This window comes from Penicillium griseofulvum, assembly GCF_001561935.1.
Source record: "Penicillium griseofulvum strain PG3 chromosome Unknown contig_89, whole genome shotgun sequence".
In the NCBI taxonomy this organism is placed as follows: Eukaryota; Fungi; Ascomycota; class Eurotiomycetes; order Eurotiales; family Aspergillaceae; genus Penicillium; species Penicillium griseofulvum.
The window spans coordinates 578,788-605,207 of NW_024467478.1; the positions used below are offsets into that span (position 1 = coordinate 578,788).

At 49.0% G+C, this 26,420-nt stretch overlaps 8 protein-coding genes across 8 annotated transcripts; 2 read left to right on the plus strand and 6 right to left on the minus strand.

The window, feature by feature from the left end:
* Window positions 1-404: 404 nt before the first annotated feature.
* Window positions 405-8,364, plus strand: PGRI_042650 (uncharacterized protein; the record flags this gene model as incomplete). Its single annotated transcript, XM_040791978.1, has 5 exons — window positions 405-630; window positions 717-4,967; window positions 5,569-5,598; window positions 5,672-5,755; window positions 5,819-8,364. The coding sequence occupies 5 exons, from the start codon at window positions 405-407 to the stop codon at window positions 8,362-8,364; spliced, it is 7,137 nt and encodes a 2,378-aa protein (XP_040643888.1).
* A 210-nt stretch (window positions 8,365-8,574) lies between these two features.
* PGRI_042660 (alpha/beta hydrolase) lies at window positions 8,575-9,574 on the minus strand (the record flags this gene model as incomplete). Its single annotated transcript, XM_040791979.1, has 2 exons — window positions 8,575-9,405; window positions 9,455-9,574. The coding sequence occupies 2 exons, from the start codon at window positions 9,572-9,574 to the stop codon at window positions 8,575-8,577; spliced, it is 951 nt and encodes a 316-aa protein (XP_040643889.1).
* Window positions 9,575-10,333: 759 nt separating this feature from the next.
* PGRI_042670 (ankyrin repeat domain-containing protein) lies at window positions 10,334-13,096 on the minus strand (the record flags this gene model as incomplete). Its single annotated transcript, XM_040791980.1, has 1 exon — window positions 10,334-13,096. The coding sequence occupies one exon, from the start codon at window positions 13,094-13,096 to the stop codon at window positions 10,334-10,336; it is 2,763 nt and encodes a 920-aa protein (XP_040643890.1).
* Window positions 13,097-13,539: 443 nt separating this feature from the next.
* PGRI_042680 (uncharacterized protein) lies at window positions 13,540-16,175 on the minus strand (the record flags this gene model as incomplete). The annotated part of the gene is made up of 3 exons (XM_040791981.1): window positions 13,540-14,347; window positions 14,400-15,524; window positions 15,583-16,175. 3 exons carry the CDS (start codon window positions 16,173-16,175, stop codon window positions 13,540-13,542), a joined length of 2,526 nt encoding a protein of 841 aa, XP_040643891.1.
* Window positions 16,176-17,599: 1,424 nt separating this feature from the next.
* On the plus strand, window positions 17,600-22,222 carry PGRI_042690 (Glycoside hydrolase, family 35; the record flags this gene model as incomplete). Its single annotated transcript, XM_040791982.1, has 10 exons — window positions 17,600-17,831; window positions 17,883-18,959; window positions 19,016-19,517; window positions 19,570-20,681; window positions 20,733-20,751; window positions 21,097-21,186; window positions 21,238-21,274; window positions 21,334-21,413; window positions 21,472-21,663; window positions 21,727-22,222. 10 exons carry the CDS (start codon window positions 17,600-17,602, stop codon window positions 22,220-22,222), a joined length of 3,837 nt encoding a protein of 1,278 aa, XP_040643892.1.
* A 314-nt stretch (window positions 22,223-22,536) lies between these two features.
* Window positions 22,537-23,542, minus strand: PGRI_042700 (Frag1/DRAM/Sfk1 family protein; the record flags this gene model as incomplete). The annotated part of the gene is made up of 4 exons (XM_040791983.1): window positions 22,537-22,960; window positions 23,022-23,291; window positions 23,345-23,426; window positions 23,488-23,542. 4 exons carry the CDS (start codon window positions 23,540-23,542, stop codon window positions 22,537-22,539), a joined length of 831 nt encoding a protein of 276 aa, XP_040643893.1.
* A 975-nt stretch (window positions 23,543-24,517) lies between these two features.
* On the minus strand, window positions 24,518-25,591 carry PGRI_042710 (uncharacterized protein; the record flags this gene model as incomplete). Its single annotated transcript, XM_040791984.1, has 1 exon — window positions 24,518-25,591. One exon carries the CDS (start codon window positions 25,589-25,591, stop codon window positions 24,518-24,520), a length of 1,074 nt encoding a protein of 357 aa, XP_040643894.1.
* A 59-nt stretch (window positions 25,592-25,650) lies between these two features.
* Window positions 25,651-26,169, minus strand: PGRI_042720 (putative COPII vesicles protein Yip3; the record flags this gene model as incomplete). The annotated part of the gene is made up of 1 exon (XM_040791985.1): window positions 25,651-26,169. The coding sequence occupies one exon, from the start codon at window positions 26,167-26,169 to the stop codon at window positions 25,651-25,653; it is 519 nt and encodes a 172-aa protein (XP_040643895.1).
* Between the last annotated feature and the right edge of the window lie 251 nt (window positions 26,170-26,420).

Consider the following 26,420-nt stretch of genomic DNA (forward strand, 5'->3'; position numbering starts at 1 on the left):
ATTTGGATGGCCAAAATAATCAGACCAATTCAGCGTTCCAGAGCCAAAAACAAGGTTCGCAGTCATTTACTTCCCCGGAGGTCTCTGGCCTTGATCGAAAATGGAGTTCGGGTGGAAGCGAGTTATTCAAGGATCGCGAGCGCCACGAGCCGTCGGTCGCATCCGGACAAACATTACAATCTAGTGAGATTTCTTGCGCGCGAGACCAAGTATTTCACCTAGAGCCCAAGGAGAATCAAGGACACCACACGCAAGATCGCCGAGACGACCCAATAGGCCTCACGGTCCTTCACGCTCCAGAGGCAAAGCCTCGGACCGTGGACATCTTATTCATTCACGGACTTGGAGGTACTAGTCTCCAGACATGGTGCAAGAATAGGGACTTGGGGCTTTTATGGCCCAAGATGTGGCTTTCCGAGGAACCAGACCTGTCTACAGCACGGATCTTGACGTTTGGCTACAACGCAAACTTTGCCGCGAGGAAGGAGCAAGCATCGCTGACAATCGGCGACTTCGCCAGTGACCTACTGTACCACATGAAATACAACGATGAGGGTAACGATAAGATGGGTGAGGTGCCCATCATTATCGTCGCACACTCGATGGGAGGTCTCGTCTTCAAGAAAGCCTGTACGTCCTCAAGTCGAAAAAAACCATTGCCGACGATTATTTTCGGTATCAGGACCTGCCGGATATAGTCGCTAACACGGCTGTAGTTATCTATGGGCATCTTGACGAGAAGTATCGCAGTATCACCTCTAGCATCAAGGCTGTCCTCTTCCTAGCAACTCCACATCGGGGCACTGATCTCGCGAAGACTCTAAACAGAATTCTTACCAACTCCATGTTTGGGCACTCTTCGAAAGAATACGTCAAAGAACTCGTAAGGGGTAGCACTACCATCGATGAGCTGAATGATACGTTTCGCCACCATGCGGCGAAACTCCAGATATTTTCATTCTACGAAACCTTTGCTACTGCCGTCGGACCGATGAATGTGATGATCTTGGAAAAGCATTCGTCCTTGTTGGGCTACCAGGACGAGACTACAAAGCCTCTTATGGCGAATCATCATGATGTGGTCAAATTCTCTAGTCCGGATGACCCGAATTATAAGGCAGTGCGGAATGCTCTGCGCAGCATCGTTAAAGCATTCAGAGGTCCGAAATCAGATGAGAATGAAACCGGGAAAGGTATTGAAATGATTCAAAAATGGCTGGGCGTGACTGGGCCACCTGAAGAAGACTTGATTTCCCTTCGATCTGTGCGGAAGGCAGGAACATGTGAGCATCTACTACAAAAGCCCAAATTCGAAGAATGGGTTGATGGAAGTTCTCCTCATATCCTGTGGGCACATGCTCCCCCGGGGAGTGGGAAGTCAGTTCAGTGCTCCTTTGTAATCGAATCTTTGCAGCTGCACCAAAAGAGCTGTGCTTACTGGTTCTTTAAGGATGGCGATGTTCAAAAGCGTTCCCTGAGCAATATGCTTCGGTCAGTGGCGTACCAAATTGCTGTTAAAGACCAGTCTTTTTTTCAGGCTCTTAATGAAGTTGCGAAGTCTGGTATACATGTCGATAGAGCGGATGCGATGACGGTTTGGAGAACCATCTTCGCCTCCAAGCTTTCAGCCATCAGCTCAGTGCTGTATCTGGTCATTGATGGGTTGGATGAATCAGAGTCGAGCAGAACATTCATTGATCTCGTCTCGAACAGTAGCATGCCACAGAGCAGTATTCGAGTCATTTTCTTCAGTCGGCCGTTGTCAAGCATCAACCAAGCGATCCAAAGAGCAAGGAAGCGAGTTACCATCACAGACATTGGCTTGACGGATAATTTGAAAGACATCCGTCTTATGGCTGCAGATGAGATGGAATATTTTCTATCTAACGAGGAGCTTGAAGATTTCAAACACGACATTATTGAAGAAATCACGTCCCGCTCGCAAGGCAACTTTCTGTGGGCTAGTCTCATCCTCCAAATGGTCGTCGATTGTCATCGCCAAGAAGAAGTCAAACAAGTTCTGCGAGCTACACCAGATGGTATGGTCAAGCTCTATCATGGAATGTCTAACGCCATTGCAAAAATCGATCGAAAAGAAAACATAATGCTTTGTAGGATACTCCTTTCTTGGGCCATGTACTCCATCAGACCTATTAAGATCGAAGAGCTCATGGAACTCTATCCCTCAGAGTTCCACAACGTTATAGATCTGAAACACACAATCAGCGAAGTCTGTGGTCAGTTTGTGGTCATCAACACCAACAATCAGGTCGTGTTGGTCCACCAGACGGCACGAGAATACCTCCAAGATTGCACTAGACTTCCCTTCTCCCTCGATGCGTGCGACGTGAATGAAGAGCTCCTCTTTCAATGTACAAATTTCCTTTGCGATCTGTCTCTGAAAATAAAAGTCCGACAGCGCAAGACCCCCATGTTCCTCTCATATGCGTCTGTCTCCTGGGCCCATCACCTGAATCTCTCTTCTGTTCAATCTGACCGGGTACTTGAGATCCTCGTGCGATTCTTCAACGGTAGTTTTCCGTTGCCATGGATCCAATCGCTCGCTATGAATGAGCACCTTTCACATTTGGTAGCGGTGTCTTCCCATCTCATGAGTTTCGTCCGGCAACGGAGGAAAATCGACGCGATCAAGCCGCCAGCCCTTCTTCGCTCACCGGAGTTATCACTGCTCGAAACTTGGGCAAACGATCTCATGAAAATGACAGCAAAATTCGGGTCTTATCTGATTGATGATCCCGATGCCATTTACAAGTACATTCCTTCGCTCAGTCCAGAGAACTCGATGCTTTACCAAAAGTATGCGAAGATATCATCGGCGACTATCTCCATCTCCGGTATATCCATAACCAATATGAACTGGGATGACTGTCTTGCCCGGGTGTCAAATGGTCCCGATTCTGCATTGCATATTGCAGTGTCGGCGGAGTATCTTGCCGTTGCGAATGGTCGACCGAAGGGCAGGATTCAGCTGTGGAGTAACGTTACTTTCCAAGAGCACTCCTCATTCAATCCTGGGGAGCCGATATGTTCCATCTCCTTTAGTCAATCTGGCTCGCTACTGGCCTGCTATTGCCTGGATAACACATATGTGTGGAGAGTGAAAGACCGGACTGTCATCGCCAAAATCGAAAGCCCTCGCCAAGAACGACCGAAATGTTTGAAATTTGGAATAGACGAATCGTTCCTCATCATTGTCACCGACACCCGTCGTGTCTACCGACTGAATTTCTATGAGGATAGCTCAGCATGGCTCCGATTTGATCGTTCTCTTCTAGAGGAAACTTCAATACCAGAAGGGGCGTTTGTTAATTCACCATCGTCGGTCGACTTCAACCCAGATAGCACACAGATTGCCGTTGCGTATCTGAACTTTCCTCTCGCTATCTGGAATCTTGACCCGCCAGAGATGATTGCCAGGTGTAGACAAAATGGGAATCAGGGGCAGACAGCGAAGACTATTTCTTGGACCGGCGTTAACCGTGTGGTTTGGCATCCATTCAATGGCCAAGTTCTCGGGATCAACCGCCTCGGCGATATCTTCAAGTGGGGTCCGATAGATGACACCTATGAAGAGGTCAAACGGGAGCTAGATAACTGGCCATCGGAGATCCAGTGTTGCCGCAACGGGCTCTCGTTCGCTACTAGTGACAGCAAAGGCTCCGTCAGGATCTACAACTACTCACAGATGGTTCAGATATATAAACTGACTTCAGATGATATTATGACGGCTATTGCATTAAGCCCGGACAGTCGTAGGCTCTATGATCTGCGAGTGTCCTGTTGCAATGTATGGCAGCCGGACTGCCTGATTGGACTAGCCGATACCAGCATAGATTCATTTGATAACAGCGATAGTGTGACGAGTTCCGAACAAACCAGAATAGACTGCACTGCGTCAGATCTAGACGAGAAAAGCGGCTCTATGTTATCGTCGCCCACGTCCGAATTCCATGCCGATACGAAGCCAATGATCACCGCAGTGGCCACCTGCGCCAGAAATAAAGGTATATTCGCGCATGCCACAGATGATGGAACGATTGAGATCTGTGATATAGAAAGCAAACGCAAACACTTCATCACGGAGTGCACTTTCGGCATGGACATCATCCACTTCACCCTGGCCCAGGGTGGGGAGTACCTCGCATACTGCTTGCTTGATGGGCATGTCACGATCAAGAGCATCGACTCGTTTTCAAACCCGGAGAAAATTTCCACGCAAACTGTCTTTGCTGAGACAAAGTCTATCAGCCGCGGCCATATCAGACAGATTCTTTTCGATAGCAAATCTGAACGACTGTTGGTCTGCGGCACAGAAAGACTTCAGGTCCTTCGTGTCGCAGACGGCAGCATAGCTGCTGAGATAGAAATCGACCAAGCAGATCCGCCTGCACGATGGGACAATCACCCAACAAATCCAAGCATCCTACTGGGATTCACAGTCGGCAGAGTTAACGCAATATCTTGGGGTGCCCTCCAATTCAAGTCTACCGTCTCGCACAAACTCGTTTGTGAGAGCTCCGATAGTCAGCCGGAATCATCTCTGAAATTGGAAGCTTTGGCACAATCATACCACCCGAAAATGCAGCTCGCTACTATCTCCGAGGACACCTCGAATGGCAGGCTTGTTCGCTTTCTGCTGCTTGATACCTCTGTGCTATACGAAGATCATACAGAGTCCTCCTCTTCTGATGAGATCAGGGGTGTCGGTATCCCGATTCCTATTGCCGAGTGCATAGAGCAGCCGGTCGGGATTCTTGCGGATGGCCGACTCGTCTTCCTCGACAAGGCCCTATGGGTATGCACGGCGCAACTACGGTTACCATCTGCGCACAGGTCGGAAACTACGGTGACAAGACACTTTTTTATCCCTCGCGACTGGCTGAATAGCGCGGGGCTGGTGTTATGTAAGGTGCAGGCGGATGGGAAGTTCTTGTCTCCCAGTAAGGGTAAGATGGCTGTGATTAGAAGCAACATTGGGATGGATTGGTGAACGCGTTAGATAGAGTCATGATATGTTGGACTACATGTCAAACCCCTAGGATCGGATCGACACCTGGAATAAATCAAAAATACTACATAGATGAAATCTGAAGTCATCTAGAGCATTCCAAACAATACTGTATAGTGGAATGCTTGGCAATGAGTTCTTTATTATTAGGGCTTGGTCGTACTGAGCCTAAAGTGCTATCGTCACTATTATATGAGAACGTGGAGGATCGACATGAATATATTAGATGTAGATCAGGGTTCATAAAATCGAAGTCCTCACGTCACCACCCGAAAATTAGCCTCCACTCGATCGAATCCGGTATCTTCAACTCCACATAGATCGTGCACTAGCGCCTATGGAGATCAATAGCTCTGGGGAGCATATCGATCTTCCCCAAAAAACGATGATGCAATGGCTTTCCGATCGACGTCACGGGGATGAAAGAAGCTTTCCGGACTTCCATTCCACTCTTATAGTTTTGTCCCTGCTATTCTTTTTTTTTTTTTCTTTTTTCATGTCTTCAGTTCCATATTGCTGAACTATGGCAACTGCACAAGTGCCTCGCCAGTCTCGGCTGGCAGATGATGGTAAGATGCGCAATGATCTGCAACACGCAGATCGCTCGAATCGCTCAGATCGCTAACCTCACGTGAGATATAGCCGCGACAGCTGCCCTGTATGCGACGCATCCTGAGCGCAGGGCATCTTACTCTACCCCGACCGTAACTAAAACCCAGTACATCAGTGAGTTTCATCCCTTGATACGATAGGCGAATATACCCATACTGACAATGCGCCTTGCGGTAGACCGCGCGGTTGGTGGTACCCAAAATCTCAGCCACGCCTCCGCTGCCTCGGCTCTCGCTCACGCGAATCGCAAACCTGTCAAAGTATGGCAGCCCCCGGCTAGGCAGCCTACCGCCGAAAAGGCGGCACTATGCGTGAAGGACTACACTCCACCCCAGGAACCCAAGCCCACCACTCAGCACAGTTCGGAGGGGGTGGGAGCTGCAGCGCTCGCTGTTCGTGAACAGAGAGCTTCGGTGAGCCGGGAATCTGCATCTGCTGCCAACAGACGTGGCAGCTCAATCGACCAGCATACAGCCGTCGGGGGTGACCCGAACGAAAAAGCGCTCAAGGCTGCATCGGGCGCCTTCACGGTCTCGCGTAAGAGAGCCGACTCGGTACCTAGTGACGGGGGTGCTACCTCCGAAATTCCATATGACCCTTCAACAGGCGCATTGCGATATTCCCGTGTGGAAGAGGAGGACCCCCTCGACCACTTAGACCCTGCCATGGAGGCAAGCCGACTCCGACACATGTCTAATGCTAACCCGAAGATGTATACTTCATCGCCACCTGTCGAAAGCGAAATCAAGGAGCAAAATTACAAGAACTCGCAGCGTGCTGCTGCTATCGTAATGGCAAAGGACATGTACAAAGTCACCGGTACCAAGCAACAATCCGGCCAATCTGCTGCCGTCCAAGCAGCCCAAAAGGGACAGAGTCAAATGGGCTACCGCAAGACCGTATCTACCGCAGACGGAGATGCCCTCCGGCGTGCGATTGCTCTACAAGAGGCAGCACAAAGGCGAGCCGCCGAGAAGTTGGCCCTTATGCACGATGAAAATGCAGAATACCAGTTATATTATGGCACCGCACCTCAGCCGCAACGATCGCTCTTGACATCCCGCCGCAAGAGAACTTCGAGCGATACGGAGGTCTTACAGACTGACGCAGAGCAGTCACGGCAAATCCGAAGCCAGATGACTAACCTACAGGCCAGGTTAGGCCAGGTAGATGATCGTAAAACACAGGATCGTGAATTACTTATGCAGGCTGCCCGCCGCAATGTGGACCGAACCCTCCAGGACATGGAAGCGCGAGTTTGTGCGGACACCGGCCGCGCCCCGCCTGCCTTGCAGAAGGAGTGGGACGAAGCTGCCCAGGCACGCGTGCGTCGGGAGGCAAAAGATCTCAAAGGAGAAACTGTTCGCACCCAAGGTGATAGAGTGAACATCGGTGGCCAAACGTACATGGACATGGCCGATGTCGATGCGGTCGCTCGGACTCGCCTCCAGCCTGCTCTCGATGAGATCGCTGAGAATGCCGAACAACGGAGGGCCAGGGAGATCGAAGCCCGTCTGGACGCTGAAGAAGAGGAGAGACATGCTGCTGTGGAGCGTGAACGCGAAGCTGAAACAAGAGAAATAGAGAAGCAACAAAGAAGTTGGTTACCCTGTCGTCCTCCCTTCGAACAAACTCTGACCAATATAGGTGCAAACAAGCGCGAGAGCAAGATTCCCAAATTCTTCCTGTGGAGGAAGAAGGGTAAACGAGCTCGAGTTGAAGAATCCGAGACCGAAGAGGCTCAAGCTGTCTCGCCCGTTAGCCAGGGAGCTGTATTACAACAGCCTGTATCAGAGCAGCCTGTATCAGAGCAGCCTCCGAGTCTCGCCGCGGACAACAATGCCTCAACGAAAACCATCCCTGATGAACCTTCTATTCGGACAGAGCCAAGGGACACCACCACTGAGCCGGTTTCTGTTGTTGAGACAGAGCCACGGGAAAACGTCCCCGAGAACGCTTCTGTCGAGACAGAGATTGCCGCTCCTGCCATCGTTGTTGCACCTGCCTCTTCGGTCGCAGAGGCTGAATCTTCCAAGCCCGACGAGAACGATGTGCCCGCGGCTATCCCACGGCGACCGACGCGAAGCCAGACCGAGCCCCTCGAGCTTGAGCAGCGAGATGCAGCTGCCTCTGGTCCAACAGTTGTGCACTACTTCACACCACCAGTCACAAGCCCGCGTGCCGACGCCAAGCTTAAGAATTGGTTCCGTGACCGTCTGGTCCGCCGCACCAGCGGTCCAGTCGCCGTTTATCCCCGCCAGCCAGCTCCGGAGTTCAACACAGATCATGAACCCGCCTTTCAAGGTGGCGCTACTCTAACCGGCCGCGACGAGACTCGCGGGGCAGCACTTGGCTCACATCCTCTTGGCGAGACTATTCCGACCCATAACAGGTCCTCGAGCTACTACAGCAACGACTTCGATGTGACCAAGATGAACAGTGCCGACTCAGCCACGGAGTCTACCAAGCAAAATGGTAACGGCAAGAAGAGGGGCCGACTAAGCAGGGCCTTCCTAAAGACTGTCTCCAGTAACCATGATGAAGCTGGTTCGAACGATGTTGACTCCCGTCGTGACTCGGGGGTTCAATCGTCCCAGGATGTCAACGGCACTGATACCCAGAGTCCGCGGGATGGTGCTACTGATCAAGGTCTGGCTGTGCCACCTACTATTGGTGAGAATGTGAATGGAAGAAGAGAATCGAGGTTCGCCGAGATCCTGTGATTCTCAACCGAATTTTGATGTGTATGTGTATGTCCATTTGAACGTTGACCCGATGTACGATTTTGTTATTTTCGGATCTTATGGGTGATTTATTGGCGCTTTGGAACTTGAACTCGGTAGTCTGGGAGGATACTAGGATGGGGTTGTTTACTGCTATAATTTTCAATGCTTCGTATATAATCAATCTAATCCACAATGTCTCTATTAACATCATTGAAAATGTCTTTCAAGATGCGCAATAACCCGTCTAAGCGGTTCAATCACAGCCTTATCCGCCGTCTCATCTCCATCCAAATCAATAACATCCTGTACCTCAAACCCATGTCCCTGTCCCTCCGCACGCTCAAGCGAAACATCCACCCCAACCGCCTTCAACCCTTCAACCACAGCAACACTCTGCTCAAACCTAACCACATCATCCGCATCTCCATGCAAAAGAACCGTAGCCGGGAACCCCTCCTTCAACCCAAACCTAACAGGGAAAAGCACCCGATCCTCCTCCACAATAGCCCCAAGCCCCTCACCCACAATCCTCGCCCCCAACCCAGGCTTCCTAGTAAGAACATCGGGAAACTGCGCCGCCTGATGCAAAGCCATAATCCACCTAAACCGGCTATCAGCAGGTGGATCCATCGGAAACGCGTATGCATCAATAGCATCAGCCCGCATCGCATCATCAACCTCCTTCAACACCTCTGCTTCATTCTCAATAGTAGCGCCAAGAGGCTGTCCAGGATGAATATACCGCTCACCAGCACAATCCATCATCCCGTAAATGGATAGCACAGCGAGCGGTCTCGGTGTAGCAGGGTGTGCGCCAGCAGCGAGGGCTAGATACCCCCCAGCACTAGACCCGGCGATGACAACCCGCTTGCTGAGATTCTCATATACCCAGCTTACGGCATCAATTGCATCTTGCAGAATTTCTAACCCTGGTGTTTCCGGGAGTAAGCGGTAGGAGGCTGTTGCGTATATCCAGCCTCGTTTTTGGCAGGCGTTTATTAGCCAGTGTGGTGTGAAGGATGTTTTCTCGCCTAGGAACTGTGGGATGTGAGATTGGGTTTCAATTTGGTATGGTGTTTGCGCTTACTAGGAAGCCGCCGTGGAAGTGGAGGATCACGGGGGTGTTTTCGTCTTTTGTTGGAGGGGAGACGACATCGATCTCCAGTGAAAGGCCGTCTACGACTTTGAAGGTATGTGTGACTAACATGATCGGGGTTTTTCTATGGAGTATGGAATGGAGGATGGTCTTATGGATCTATTTAACTATCGTGAGTAGGATCCCACCGGGGGCCCGCCGGGGAAACCCCGGTGGGATATTCCTCATAGCGCCGGCAGTTGAGGGTAGATACGGGATACTTCATATCCAGTACGCTAAGCCTAATTGGCTTCTAGCGGTATATCATCTTGTATTGTACAATTCTGAGTGGGATATATAAATGTATAACAGACTCCATAGGTGATAAATGTGCAATGTAATTGGAATAGTCGAACTACACTGGCAGTAAGGCCCCAACCTCTCTGCCGGTGTGAAAATGTACAGGAAGCTACCTAAATATATCTGACACTTTAGCGGCAGCTTTAGCCCTTGTAATGGTTGACCTAGAGGTCATGTTCCACGGAAGAACCCTTTGGAGTTGCCTATGGAAGCCCTAATCAACATGCACATGTCTTGAAGCGCTTAAAAAAAGGCTCTGACAGGGCCAGGGAAAGCACTTGGGATTAATAATGAAGAGATCCGCAATGCTCATATTCAACTTAGCAGAGTTCTTAAGTCAATAAATTGACCAATTAATCATCCTGAAGAAGGCCATCTGTTGAAGGCCATCTGTTGAAAGGCCCCCCCCCCCCCCCCAGTGACCTCACCATCTCTGTAATAAGACGAGACTTAGTGTCTCTCTCTGTCCCTCCCTCTCTCTCTCTCTCTCTTTCTCTTTCTCTCTCTCTTCCTCTCCTCTTCCTCCCTTCTCTACTCACTGTCTTCACTGCCCACAATAGAACCTAGTGTATATCTCTCCACGATCTCCTCTAGTCTGTTGGCTCTGACACCATCCACAGCGCTATCCAGGTAAGTGTCTTTCCATTTGAGGACCCTAACGAAGTCTGGTATTAGGCAATCAGGGTCACTGTTATCCCTAGCGCCATGCTCACGAAGCAAATTCTCAACATCTCCCTGGCCAAAGAACTGGGAAAGACGCAAAGGTGAAATCCGCCCCATATTGACATCAGCGCCATGATTTATGAATGTCCTCACAATGTGAGCAGTTTCAGGAATATTGTTGATGATGGCAAGTAGCAACGGGGTCCTGAACGTTCGAGATTCTGCTTGACCCATAGGCTCCAGGTCGACTAGTGGGAGCCCGTTCGGATCTGCCCCGTGGTGCAAAAGTGCTTTGATGATGGCATGTGTGACCGTAGGACAACGGCCGCTTGTTGATATTGCATCCCGCACAAGGATTGTCGTGAGGGGAGTATAGCGGAGACCCGGACTATCGGAATTTGCACCTAGTTGGAGTATAAAGCTCACATCATCGACGTCTTCGAAGTCACAAGCTACTTCATTAAGGATTGTGGTCATCTTGAGATCGCACCAAGGGAACGGATAGACGCGATTGATATCAAGAGAGAATTCCTCTATCAGAATTCGTAGGAACAAGGCCCGGCTCTGTTTGCGCTTTGAAGTTGCCATTATGGCTCGGACAAGATTTTGAGAGTCAAGCAGGAGACCATAAACATTGACCAGTTCCTGGAAAAATTCCAAATTTTCCTCTTTCATTGCATTCTCCGTCAGACCACCAATAGTAGCCGGATGGTCATGGAAGTTGAAATCGGCTTCGATAAAGATGCGATAAAGTTCTTCTGTCTTGATGGCAGACGCATCTGTCATTTTGGTTCCACGCTGCAGCAAACGTTTGACAGAAGCCAAGTTACTTGCTTGACAGGCTTTCACCAACAAAAGTTCAGCATCACTCTCAGACGCACCCGAGCCAACAAGGTATGCACAGACTTCATGAATATCCGCTTCTGACCCAGATAGAGAATGTCGTTCTAGAGCAGCTTCGATGGCAGTCTGATTGTACGTTCCACAATAATTGCCAAGGTTTGCTTTGGCACGTACATTAGCCCCTTGGCTCACGAGATACTCCGCAACAGCCATCTGGCCTCCGATGGCAGCAACATGAAGAGCTGATTCGAGCGTCATGTGTTGTCGACGGATACTACTCGACCGAGCAGTTGGACTGACTCCTTTCTCCAAGAGCCTTTTCACATGCACGAGTGCACCCTGACGACAAGCAACATAGAAGAATTTAACCAAACATGGGTATGCCAAATCAATCTCCAGCCCCACATCAAGGAGATGGCAGATAATAGGTCCATATGATACTTCAATAGGCCTTTCCCATAGGGTATTTCCCCAAGGATACCATTCGAATGTGTCTTCCGATGCTTGGTATGCATCCAAAGCAATCTGCAACAGATTTGCCTTGCCACTTTTGTCTGCCAGTATTCGCCTTCCCTTTTCGTCCACAAGTTCCACTGGGAATTGGTCGTATAGGCCGCGCGTGTCTGCTCCGAGATCCAAAAAGGAGAAAAAGATATCCGGGTGTCCGTTAGTACATGCGTAGTACAGTAAAGTCTTCCCATCTGCATCTGTTTCATTGATCCAGGTTGCAATATTCCTTGTTGGCATAGCACATGTCAAACGGTGCAAGTCTAGCATACGCCTTATGAGAACCAGGTTATTTTTCTTAGTGGCCTCACGAAGAGCATCTGGTAATGCTAGGATGAAAACTGACGAACGTCCAAACAGACGTTCAAACCCTTCCTCGTACGCGGCGAGATCTTTAGAATTATTGCCCTTGGGTAAAGGCACCTTCATTGAAGCGAATGAAACAAGTGCTTTTTCTGCGAGGTTGTCATAAAATGATGGATTGAAGATGTGCTTGGCATTTTCAACAACCGTATACCAGTTGGCATTTGAAATACCAACCCGAACAAAGAATTCAAGGAGTTGTTCTTGGATGGTCTCTGAAGAGACATGGCATAGGAGAAGCTGCATCATCCGTGTACTCTTTCTCCTGGCTGCAATTTTTGACACCATGACAAAGGTAGCATACTGCTGACGAGCCAAGGAAGTCCCGTCACCCGATTCTTCCAACTGGAAGTCACCGAGAATTGACTGCATATGGCTCATGTCTCCCTTTCGCGCTGCGAACACCAAACTGTACCCAATTATAGCATGACAGTGTTGCTTGGCATGAGCGAGTAGCATTTCAAGAGAGCGGGCTCGCTTCCAAGCGACTGCCACGACCATCGGGGTGACAGTGCGCAAATAGTTTCCCCGTGAATCGAGAAGCAGAGGCCATTCAAGGGGAGTCTCAGGATGCGCATTAAGAATTAGCTGAATCATCTGCGTGTCGTCGTTGCGTACGGCAAATGATAATGCCTGTCCGACTTCAGCGCCCCTTTTCAAGAGAATAGCCACGACTTCGCACTGTCCTGCGGCCGCTGCCACTTCAATCGGGGTTGATTGGCCAGAGTAAGGACCTGAATAATTCCCCGTGGTGTTGAGATTAAAGCCTTGATCAATGAGGGCATTGATGATATGCACAAGGCCTTTCCGAGCTGCAATCCTGAGGAACCTGCCATTGCCGTAACCGATATCATGGTCTTTTGTAACCTTCATCCCTAGCCCATCCTCTTCCTCGATTGTGAGCCAGGGCGAGCTCATGTTTGGCTTTGGTGAACGACCACGACCCTGTTCCCACTAGACTCCACAGTGAACCTGTACGTCGACGACGTTATGATACGGAGGAGGGAGGTTTACCTCTCGTGCTACCATTTGCACTACGACCTGGTTTCTTCCGGGATGAGGACGGCGCTAGGATGAGTGATGGGAGACTAGTTCCCTCGGGCTCATTCACGGCACTCTTTCAACATGTTTATTTCCATCCGTTTGGGGGTGGGCATCGACCACAAAGATTGGAGAGATTGTTTGAACGGTGGATAGTGATGGAGCCACCACGCGTATCCATAACTAGCGACTTTTTAAAAGCAGCGCCTAAAAACAGCCAAATATACTACCTATGGAGATGTGAGATGACTGAGGCGGATTCACGATTTTTAGCGGGATACAGCAAATCAATATTAACTATTTCTACCTTGCATTTCATTCTAAGCATACATCTTGCTCAATGAAGGCCTTACTGGCTCCAAAGATGTAAAACTACAATGACCTTTGTCATCCTCAATTGCGCCAAAATCCCCCCACGATGAGGACGCCACAGTTTCACCCCACATCACCGGCCCTCTAGTGTTGTGACTCAAATCCTCGTCTTTAGGCGGATGGCATGCAGCACTAATTGCAGCACTACAAGCCCCTGCCAGCGGCATTTCGGACTTGAACCTTCTGAATGATACCCCAATCAATAAACAGACCATAAAAGCACCCACAAGAATAGAAATGAATATAGCCAGGCGGTTATGGCCCATGGAGCTGATTGAATAGTGTTGGATCTGTCGGCCCACCCAGTCATACGCGTTGACACGAACATAAAAGATACTCTGGGAAATCAACCAGTGGAGAACCATGTAGATCACAATCAGAGGGACTCCGTATCGATACGGCATGGATAGCCAGTACGTTGACTGCTGCGTGCTGCCGCTGATGGGCCACGTCACTCGAAGGGGCTTGGAACTTATCCCGTAAGAGCTGTATTCGGCAGTCGCAAGCATGCTAGTCAGCACGCTGTTGTAGAAGAAATAGCTGATTGTGATGAGCAGTTGTGGTATATTAGCTATCACCACATTGCTCAAAGCAGGCAATCCCTTTCCTAAGTCAACGAGTGTGGTTGATGCCCCAGCGCCAGAAAATCCTTCTGTCCATAGCTCACTGAGTAAAGAGAGCGTCACCAAACGACTTCCTGTTGAGTCGATGGCTTGTTCGAACAAAAATACTCCGACAGCAATCAGTGCGAAACATCTAGATTATTTGTTAAAATAGACAAAGTGCATATAGATGTTTGGGCGCTTACAATGTAAGGGTCGTTATCCAGCGCTTGAGGCTTGGTGCTTGCATCCAGCGCTTGCGTCGCGATAATCGCTTGTATACCATCGGCTTTTGCTGACTGACTCCCCCCAAAGGCTCCTCGGCTGGATCCTCTGTCTTTTGAGAGACTTTCCACACCCCTTTGCGGACATCAGCATTGGTTAACCAACACATCCCCTCCGTCGTAGAATCCGGCTTCTCCATGAAGGACGCCACTGCATCGCCCACGGTGAGCAAAGGCGGCGATCGATGGCGACCTATTCTTGCTGACAGAAACATTGCCACGACTTTAACAAAGGTCGCAAGAGCAATGATAATGCAAATCGGCGGACTATAGAGCAGCTGGCATCGATTTTCAATTCTGAGAACAAGACATCCATTGACGTGATAAGTGTGTGATTCAGGCGCGGCTGTGTCACCCCCACGGCAAATCTCATCATAGCCAATGGCCGTAACGACAGATGAATTATACGACTGGACATATTGATTCGCGCTCTCAAGCGTCGGCTGCTCCTCTTGCTGGGTAGCCCAGTCAAGCAGAAGGAGAGCATCTGAGCAGATATTTTGATCCAAAGTGTCCATACAGGCTTGATACGTGAAGTTTTCGTTTGTGTAGTAATGGTCCCGACCAGACTCAAGGAGATTGACCACCAAACTCTTGCTAGCGAAATTGAACCCTGTCATTTCGTGATCGGGTAAACCCAAAAGCCTCGTCCAGAAGATCGCATCAGTTCCACCTTGGCTCACAGACAACTCGTTCGTGAGCATGACGACCACCTTTGCCCCTCCGTTCTCTCTGAAACTGTCCAGCTTGTTGCATTCCTGAGCATCTAGGCGCTCGTAGTTGCCCGCGGCAATGTCAGAGGAAAAGTCATGCCAATTCAACTTACCCTCGGGAAACCCATCATTCGACTGATAAGCTAACTCGGTAGCATTATAAGTAGACCATTCTTCTGGAGTATCTCCACCCTCGAATCTCGGGGCTATGGTAAAACACCGTTCAAGGGTAGGAGTCTTCAAGCTTGCGACATTGGAAGAATTCAGATCCCCAGGCGCAACAAGTCCGCGCAACTCGTTTACGGCCACGGATTCAAAAACTATCGAGTTGTACCTGTCAACTTGTGTCAATTCCCTGTCTTCAGTCTCGTAGACATCTTCTGATAACTTACAACAAATGAAAGGGGGTACCTGTGACAAGAAGCACCAACCACAGACTGAGCCGAGGTCGTCCAATGACAAAGAGATTCCTCACGCTGGAGGACCCGATGTCAAGCCACCGGCCTTGCGCGTGATATTTGTCAACCTCTTCCCGACTCGGGGCAACTAGTGACTGCATGCAGTAGTTGCTAGCACCCAGGATTCCAGTACTGAGTACGTTGATTATTAAATGCAGGGCGATGTTCCATCGTTTGGACAAGGCACAGCTGCCCTGGTACATTACTTGGATGCTGGAGAATCCGCTGTTCTTTGGGTTTTGGTTCGATAGTCCAGCAGCGACAGCAATGAAGATGAGATTCAGCAGAAGCATAACGGCAGTTGCCTTGGCACAGAGAAGGACGCCATTAATCCAGTGTGGTTTTGGGGGGTTGGATGACTCGTGTTCAATGACCTGTGTCTCGGTATTTTCCTCGATGTTTTCCTGTCCTTCTATCCGGTGCGAAAACTTGAGACTTGATTTCTCGGTTTGAGTGCTGGGAACTCCATGATAGCGTTGGCCAGTGAACAGAGATTTGGCACGAGGCCATATGTCCTCACTACCCATACTTGGGATGGAGTTGTGCTCCGCTGTGTACGGTAGATATCCACAGGCTTGGAATAAAGACAAGTGTGCAGAGAAGTAAAAGCAATATGGGTTGGAGCACAGGGTAACTGGATCACTCCTCCCTAAATTAAATGAGGCTGAGTTTAATAATGTCCCCGTGTATGTGGAAATGATTTTCGCGGCCTGATTTAGCCCCCAAAGCCCCTTTTGGTGCCAATTTCCACACGGCATACCTAGTACGCTTGGCATATGTACTTCAACCCGGTTCTCACTTTCAATCAATGCAGATATCGGATTCATCGAGCGCGATCATCAAAGCGCCCAACAATTACGATCACCGGACCTTTACGCACCAGGATGCTATTGGAATGATTCAAGCTTGGATTGCTACTATGAGATGTGGAGGCTCTCGCTGAAATGAGGGTGGAAATCCCAACTCCCAGAGACAATCTATTGAAGACACTAGATTGTGCTGCTGAAGGTGGCTATTCTGTCATAACAAAAGTGCTATACGGTGTTTCCAACACCATACTTCACTGAGAGATTACGACAATGCTTCGCATGATACATTGACGGGGGAATATTGGAATTATGATAAAGATCACGGTCACTGCACGTGCTTGAAGTAGAATATCTACCCAAGACGGGGTAAGAAATCAGCACCGGACTATGATGCTACCGTTGAAGCTTCTGCTCCTCGGGCGCCAAATCTAACTCGCCTAAGAGCCCCTATTGTGATATTTGCTTTTCATACATTCGCAAAGCAGCAAAGCTTATCCTGGGCCATGGGGTAGATGTATATATCCGATGAGTGGACTCCTCATGGAGCGAAGGGAAATGTGTTGGACTCTTATTGTACAATGCTACTGTATACGAAAAGATTCGGAGCATCAAAGACGATGGTTGGAATGATTGAATTTCTATTGAATCATGAGCAGACTGTTGTGCAAAGAACACGGATGGCAATATATTTTTCATCTGGTCCCACTGTCATCATGGAGTGGAACATAAAATGGAGAGGAACAACTAGATCTTTCGACGCAATTTCCATTTAATAGGGATAAAAGGGCGATTGATCATTCACAGACTACAGTCCGACCCCCCGTAGATGTAGTACTAAAGAGGTTGAGACTTCTAGGGTCACCGATAATATATATAATAGAACAGTACTTAGAGCTTTGTGCATCTTCACTTTGCTTCTACATATTTCTATCCAATCCAGTCCAGAATAGATTCAGATTTGAATGTAAAAACGAAAATGTCCCCCGCTTCATGGAAAATTGCCTAATCCGACATTTAATGCATCTCCAAAACATCCACCAATCCGAGTAGACTACGGGGTATCTCTATAGCGAGGACCGAAGCATACATATATTATAACAGTTTATATTCCAGGATGAAGTGTATCTACACAGCACCCAATAATGCGTCTTCTCGCACTTCTCCCCGTCCTACTTGGACTCATATCCAATTTCGTTTCTGCAATAGATAATGGCAAAACTACCGATGTGACATGGGATAATCACAGCCTCTCCGTTAAAGGAGAGAGAGTATATATATTTTCCGGTGAATTTCATTACCAGCGACTCCCTGTCCCGGAGCTATGGCTCGATGTGTTTCAGAAGCTACGCGCAAACGGATTTAATGCGATTTCCAGTGAGTGACTTGAAAATAGCTCTCAGGCTTCATTTATACTAATTGAATTAGTCTACTTCTTCTGGAGTTTCCACTCCGCTTCCGAAGATAGCTTCGACTTCGAGAACGGCGCCCATGACGTCCAGCGCGTCTTTGATTATGCCAAGCAAGCAGGTCTGTATGTGATCGCGCGCGCGGGACCTTACTGCAATGCCGAGACCTCTGCTGGCGGTTTCGCACTGTGGGCATCCAATGGTCAAATGGGCAGCACACGCACCAGCGCAAGCTCCTACTATGACCGATGGAATCCGTGGATCCAGAAGATCGGAAAGATCATCGCCTCAAACCAAATCACAAATGGTGGTCCGGTCATTCTCAATCAACACGAGAATGAGTTGCAGGAGACAACGCACAGTCCCGATAACACTGTTGTCAAGTACATGGAACAAGTCAAAGCCGCCTTTGCTGAGGCTGGTATCGTTGTCCCGAGCACGCATAATGAGAAGGGAATGCGCTCTATGAGCTGGTCAACGGACTACCAGGATGTAGGTGGTGCGGTCAATATCTATGGTCTGGACTCCTATCCTGGTGGTTTGTCCTGCACTAACCCGAATACGGGGTTCAATCTCGTCCGCACTTATTACCAGTGGTTCCAAAACTACTCCAGTTCTCAGCCCGAGTATCTGCCGGAGTTTGAGGGTGGGTGGTTCTCCGCCTGGGGAGGGACTTTCTACGATCAATGTTCAACGGAGCTTTCGCCTGAATTCCCTGATGTTTATTATAAGAACAACATCGGACAGAGAGTCACGCTGCAGAATATCTATATGGTGATGGGCGCAACTTCTTGGGGACAGAGTCCTGCTCCGGTTGTATACACTTCATATGACTACTCTGCGCCCATGCGAGAGACCCGTGAAATTCGGGACAAACTCAAACAGACCAAGTTGATTGGCCTGTTTACTCGTGTCTCGTCTGGTCTTTTACACACGCAGATGGAAGGGAATGGAACGGGATACACTAGCGATGCTAGTATCTATACTTGGGCTTTGCGGAACACAGAAACACATGACGGTTTCTATGTTCTCGCGCACTCTACTAGCTCGTCTCGTGCTGTGACCACTACTTCGCTTAATGTCAATACCTCGGCTGGTATGTACTGGAATATTCAGTGGAAGAATTACGCTGACTTGGAGTCTACACAATAGGGGCCCTCACAATCCCTAATATTGAACTGGCAGGTCGCCAGAGCAAAATTATAGTCACTGACTACCAAATCGGCGACGGCTCGAGCTTGCTATATTCATCTGCAGAGGTTTTGACCTACGCTACCCTCGATGTAGATGTCATTGTTTTCTACCTGAATATCGGACAGAAAGGAGAGTTTGTCTTCAAAGATGCACCGACCCATGTGACTTTCCAGGCATATGGTAATTCAAAAGTGAGCTCCGCCGCATCAGATCATGGCACCAAATACACCTACACTCAAGAGGATGGCACGACAGTATTGAAATTCTCGCACGGCGTACTAGTCTATCTTCTTGCTAAGGAGACTGCGTGGAACTTCTTTGCAGTGCCGACTACGTCCAATCCACTTGTGACCCCCAGTGACCAGATCATTGCCCTTGGTCCATATCTCGTTCGCACCGCAACTGTCAGCGGGCACACTGTCAGTCTTGTCGGTGATAACGCAAACGCAACATCTCTTGAGTAAGTATGAAGTCAACTCTCGAATCAGCCGTTAGCTAATATGTAATTCTAGGGTCTACACGGGTAACTCAAAGGTCACCAAAATCAAATGGAATGGCAAGGAGATCTCCACCAAGAAGACACCCTACGGCAGCTTAATCGGATCAGTCCCAGGAGCCGAACATGCCAAGATATCACTGCCAACCCTGAAATCATGGAAAGCACAAGATACACTTCCAGAGATAAATCCAGACTATGATGATTCTCGCTGGACCATCTGCAACAAAACGAAATCAGTCAACTCCGTAGCGCCACTGACACTTCCCGTGTTGTTCTCTGGTGACTACGGCTACCACGCCGGAACGAAAATCTACCGTGGACGGTTTGACGGCACGACCGCGACGGGCGCAAATCTCACAGTCCAGAACGGCATAGCGGCTGGCTGGGCGGCCTGGCTAAACGGAGTCTACGTTGGCGGAGATATTGGCGATCCCGCCTTAGCAACGACCTCAGCCGAGCTACCATTCAACCGCACGACCCTCCGTAAGCAAGACAATGTTCTAACCGTCGTCATGGATTACACGGGCCACGACCAAGAAAACGTGAAACCGCACGGGGCCCAAAACCCGCGCGGGATACTGGGCGCTACGCTTCTTGGCGGGGAGTTCACGTCCTGGCGCATTCAAGGCAATGCCGGCGGCGAAGCCAATATCGACCCTGTCCGGGGACCCATGAACGAAGGTGGTCTCTATGGAGAGCGTCTTGGGTGGCATCTCCCCGGATACAAAGCGAAGAGTGCAACATCGGAAAGTCCTTTGGACGGTGTATCTGGCGCCGAAGGCCGATTCTACACAACAACGTTCAAGCTGGATCTGGACTCGGACCTAGATGTTCCGATTGGCCTGCAGCTTTCATCGGATTCCCCCGCAGTAGTGCAGATCTTCATGAATGGGTATCAATTCGGTCATTACCTGCCACACATCGGACCGCAGACTAGGTTTCCCTTCCCGCCGGGGGTGATCAATAACCGCGGGAAGAATACGTTGGCGATTAGTTTGTGGGCACTAACGGAGCAAGGAGCGAAACTGAGTCAGGTGGATCTGATTGCATATGGGGCTTATCGTACTGGTTTCAACTTCAATCACGATTGGTCCTACTTGCAGCCACAGTGGAAGAACAACCGGGGTCAATATGTTTAGTGTACAGGTCTTATGACACATTTTGACTTGGGTCTAGATCTCTTTGTTTTGATCCGGTACCTGTTTCATCATTTATATCCCTGTTTCTATGAGTTACATCAGAGCTTTGAGAACAGGCACTAAAGCATACCCCCGTCAAGTATTTATTCTAGAATTATTTACCCCCTACAGTGACAATAGATAAAAAACTATATATAATTCTTCCATAAATACCCAATAAAAAACAGAATGCAAGTTCATTGTCCAGGCGACTATCGGCCACAAAAATATGTCTGCCCAACTTCCGTGTCCACCGCCATTTGTACTTCTCCACACGTTTAAACACGTTCCTCCTTCTCACTTCTAGACATATTCTTGTTATAATTGTTCTTATGATTCCTAATCATGTCGCGCCATAACAGCGTGGATCTAGACTCACCCGATCGACCATTCGACAACATCATCAATTTCCGCGATGTCGGCCGGTCGGTTAATCAATTTTGTCGCAAAGAGTAAGACGCGTCTTGACACTGATTCAAGAATATAACTAACAATTCATATAGAATCTTGAAAGAAGGTGTATTCTTTCGAAGTGCGAGGGTAATTAACCCCGCTAAATGATGATGCGTTGTCAGACACGAAAAACTAATTTGTTCTAGCTCGACGATGCTTCAGAACGAGATAAACGTCGTTTAGAAGAAGAACTACAAATTCACACCGTCATCGATCTACGTTCCCAGTATGTGGAAACATCAAAAACCAGAAATCAACCAAAACCCCAAACTAACACCAAACAGAACAGAACACCAAATGGGCACACGAAAACGTCGAGCCCAAAACGCCAAATCAAAAGAAAAATCAGAACCAATCCCAACAAACCCAGACGAACATCTCCTCCAAATCCCCGGCTCGAAAAGAGCCCTAATAAGCCTAACAGGCAAAGGCTTCGAACGCGCCTTATTATCAAAATTGGATTGGTTGACATATCTGTAATAACCCCCTTCCCCGCTCAACATATACATAAATTTTGTTCAAAACCTAATAAAAAACAGCAAAATAATCGCCCTCGTATCAACAGGCTACCGCAGCGACGCCGTGCGACTAGTATGCGGGACTGTAATGCAACCGCGCGGACTAACAGGTCTAGCGCAAGATACATTGGATTCGAGCATGAGCGAGATGCGCTCCGTATTCGAGATCTTGGCGTGCGAGGAGTCATATCCGACATTAGTGCATTGCACGCAGGGCAAAGACCGGACGGGGCTGGTCATATTGCTTATTTTACTTCTTGTTGGGGGTGTTCCTGTTGAGGCGATTGTGGATGATTACAGTCGGTCTGAACTGGAGCTTGTGTCGGAGCTTGAGGAGAGAATGGAGGAGATTAGGGCTATTGGGCTTGGGGAGGATTATACGCGTTGTCCGCCTGGGTTTGTGGCTGATACGACTAAATACCTGGAGACGAGGTATGGGGGTGTTAGGGGGTATTTGGAGCGGGTTGGGATTGGGTTTGATATGCAGGAGAGGATTAGGGGGAAGTTTTTGGTTTAGGATTTGGATATATGGGATTGTATGGGATATGTAGATACGATAATGAGCTTGGCATACTTGGGATCTAGCGTTATATGCATGGCATTGAGATAATAAATGGTGGAGGATTGGATGTTATTATTCTGGAAATAAAATAAATATTGAGAGTTGAATTGTATAAAGAGGACTGAATCCAAGGCCAATTGGCTCTAATAGTGTATGCCCATCCGAAAACACCATATGTAAGTAGAATATCCACAGGTATCAAAAAAGTATTAACAAAAGCAGAGTATCGGATGACATCGTGCACATCATATAAATAAATACAGGAAGAATTAAACCCGCTGGCCACGGTAATAGCCAGTGCTCGGGCCCATCGAGTCATGGGTCAGCGGCTCTTCAATGGAGACAGCCTCTTCTCGGGTTCCACGGAATCCTGCTTGGCTCATGAGGTACTTCTCACCCTGGGGCACGTGGTTGCGGGTGCGAACGGAAGGCAATAGATCGACGACGAAGGAGAGAACGTAGCCGGTGAAGACGAAAGCAATGCACCACTCAAGAACTGCGCCGGGATTTTGCTTAGATGCCTTGTTGCTACCGATGCAGACACCGAAGCCGATAGCGAGTGCGAGCTCGACAATGACGAAGACAAGCTTGATAAAGAAACTGACTAGCAAAACACGGTGCTCGCGACGGTAGAAGATTCCAATACGGAGGTACTCGATGCAAACCAAAATAGCACTAATCACGTATCCAGCACTGCAGAAAAAATTGATTGGTCAGCTGTTATTCGCGCAGAGTTGGGTTTGTAAGCACTCACATGAACAGGGCGATGAACCCATCATGCTTTTTCGGGTGGCGCAGTGTATCAAAGACCGAGAGAAGAATTAGACCGGCTGCACCGGCAATGGCGAAAAAGATTGAAAGAATAGCGCATGTCTTGTCCAATCTACCCTTGTTCGAGGCTAACTGGCCGGAGTGTCGAAGCCACCGCTCGGAAAGGAATGCTAAATCGAGAAAGACGACAGTAACCGCGCTGCCTGCGACGAATAAAGGCTTCAAGTGTTGTGCTCCGACATCTGAAATGTACCTATAACAGTCTTGTTAACGCGTGGATTGGTCAACAGCGAGGTGAAAACATACGCAATAGTCTGTCCGTCATCCATACTGGCATAGTGCGGTTTCCCCTCATTGACCCAGATGACCAGCATGGAAATCAACATTGCTAAGACCGTGTTAGCTGCAGCCCAGAATGAGATGTCCAGTTCAGTACAGGGATGCCTTACAAAGCCACATGCAGGCTGATATGAGCGGAAACATCCAAAATGATATAATCCACATGATTGCTTTTGTGCTTCGAGACTGATGCAATGGAAGTTTATATGCGATTGTATGCTTAAATCCAATTCAAAGAGACTGGACAAAGAGAGTGGATAGCACAATGCGAAAGCGAACGAGTCTATAGGGTGCTGTCAGTCGCAGTTTCTCCACGCGATATCCATAGAGGAAAGATGGAAGGAGTGAGTTCCAGATCTTCCCCAGTGCAACTCACTTAAATCCCTGTATTTATGTACAATGTTTCACTCAACATTCCAGGTTCAAACAAGTCTAAAGGGGGCGACAGTGGCGCTTAGATGACAAAGGGATGCTTTCAAATTGGAACCGGGACAACGATGATGCGCAAGGGGATATATTGATATATCTTATACCCAGTGTGTTATTAGACACCCAGAAAAGGAGAAGAAAGAAGAAAAAAACCGATTCAAAAAAGATACAGAGAGATCGATTTCAAATTAAAGAGACGTCATCTTCGGGGGCACTGCCAAGGCAGAAAAATTGTGTTGTCGATCCACGGTGAAGTGATCAGCCTCAATATTTACTCCAATAGATTTTGCTTACTCCAGTTATATTACTCTAGCCGTGGTACTCCGTCCTCCGTACTATTAATATTCAGGCGTAAACATTGAAAAACGATGATTTCCAAGGTTGAATCGGGATCTGCGGGTACACCGGGTGGCTGAATACTTGGCATTGAACTTAGGCCTTTGCTTTTAAGACGCTTTCAGCAACTTTGCACACGATGCTATACGGAGTATAAGTATCAAATAGTTCCACTTATGTAGACTATTAAACTTCATACTCCAAGACCTTATGGAGATAAATGTGGAAATAATATGTGGATGCTTGTAGCCAAAGACCGATCTACCTAAAACGCCATCGCGTGACACAAAAGACCATTGTGGAAAGAAAAAAACAATCACAAAAAGGAAAAACCAAACCGAAAGAAATTTTTAGGGAGAGTCTGACACTTCAGCTTCATCGGCTGGTCCGTTTACGGGTGGTTCCAGCAACCGGACGCCGCGCAATAGCAGGGGCCTTGCGCTCAGCCACCTTGGTCACCTTGACGATCTGCACTTCATCCTCACTCTCCGAGTCATCTTCACTAGACTGCTCCGATTCTAACTTGACTGGATCTGGAGCTATCTCTCCCCGGGCCTGCGTTGTGCCTTGCGGCGAGCGCTTGGCCGGGGTTGGGTAACCTTGGTGTGAAGACCCTGACGCGTAACTCATTCGATTTTGCTGCCCGACCCGGGGATCGGTGGGAGCCTGCGGTGGGTATGGCGCAGGTTCCCCATATGGACTCATTTGCATGTTGTAGTAGGATGGAGCCCACTGCGGATCGTCTGGTAGTGGCCGTGGGAACACAGGCGGTTGTTGCATCGACTGTGGTCGGGTATTGGGGACAAAGCGCTCGGGGGCATATGGTGGGTAGGTAGGTCGAAGGGGTGAATTGGACTGTTGGGGACGAAGAGATTGTGTCGTTGGAGTCCGGGGACGAGCAGAAGACGAGCTGGATGGCCGGCTCGTGCCCGTCCCACGGGCCCAGATGCTGTGTGCATCAGCAAAGGACGGATACGCGCCGGGGTCTGGCGCAACACTCCGACGCGACGATGGGCGCGACGTCACTTTGACAGAATTGACAGATGGGCGCCGGCTTCCGCTTAAACTGTCCGTCTCCTGGCGCTTGCGCTCCAAGGCACCCAGTTCCTGTTTCGACAGCCGAACGTTTTTCTTCCCCAGAACTTGCGCGCGGCGAATTCGTTCGAGCGCTGTGTCCACCAATTGATCTTCCTTGTCCCGCATGGCCAGTTGAATCGCGTAGGCTACCGTGCTATCCTCATGGTCGTATAGATCGAACTCTCCCCCATCAAATGATTCAGATTCATCAGTCAGATCCTCATAATCCACAGGTCGCCTCCGCGACCCTCGCCCTCCATACTCCTTGTATCGACCGCTCCTCACCAACTCCCGCCCGTATGTCTCCTCCTCACTATCCACCTCCTCCAGTCGTGTCTCCTCCCACCCACGTCCCCTAGTATTTCTCCTCATTCGTGCCCCTGGTGGTCTTCCCCAAGAGGGCATGTCAAAAGGAGCTCGCGGCCGACCACCTAGACCGCCTCCTCTGAAAAAGCATTCTCGATCGGTTTATCCAAAAACGCGGCGTGGCCGAAAACGGTCACACCGGTTGCGCCAATCAACCACAGGGCGGTGGTGAAAGGGGAGGCAAAGATCCCGACGGGGATACCGATGACAAGCAGTCCGGTGTAGAGCTGCGAAGTGGTGAAACGAGAGAAGCCGAGATCCAGATCCCGACCCTGTAGCATGTTGATTCCGTAAAGACCAGCACCCACGAAGATCATGTCGAACAACAGCACCATGTTGGTCAGCAAGCTGTAGATGCTGAGCATCACAAACACGACGGCATAGTTGCTGGAGAAGTAGGACAGGTTGTAATTGACTCGGCTCTGGGCTTCAGCGAAGTTGGCAGGCTTGGATATGCGCTTGATGTCGAGGAACTCGGAGATTGGGCGCAGGTTCGAGAAGCGTGTACTCAAAGACGTGCTGCGGAAGTTGTTGAAGCGATCGCCGAAACGCGAAGTGAGCGCATCAATTGGAATAGAGACCATTTTGAAGGTGATAAAAAGGGGAGAAAGATAGAAGGTTGGAAAAATAAGACAGGTAAAGTAATATGTGAGTGGAGTGGAGAGGAAAGAGAGCCGGAAACAACAGAGTCACTTTCGTGTTGGCCTTTTCCCCTTTCGATTTTAGTCAGAGCACGGTCGTTTCACCAAATTGAAGATTTTCGGTAGAAACGAATCTTCTACTAATAATAGTAACTTCCAAGCCTAGAGGTCTAGTTCCTAGGTAACTAGGTAAC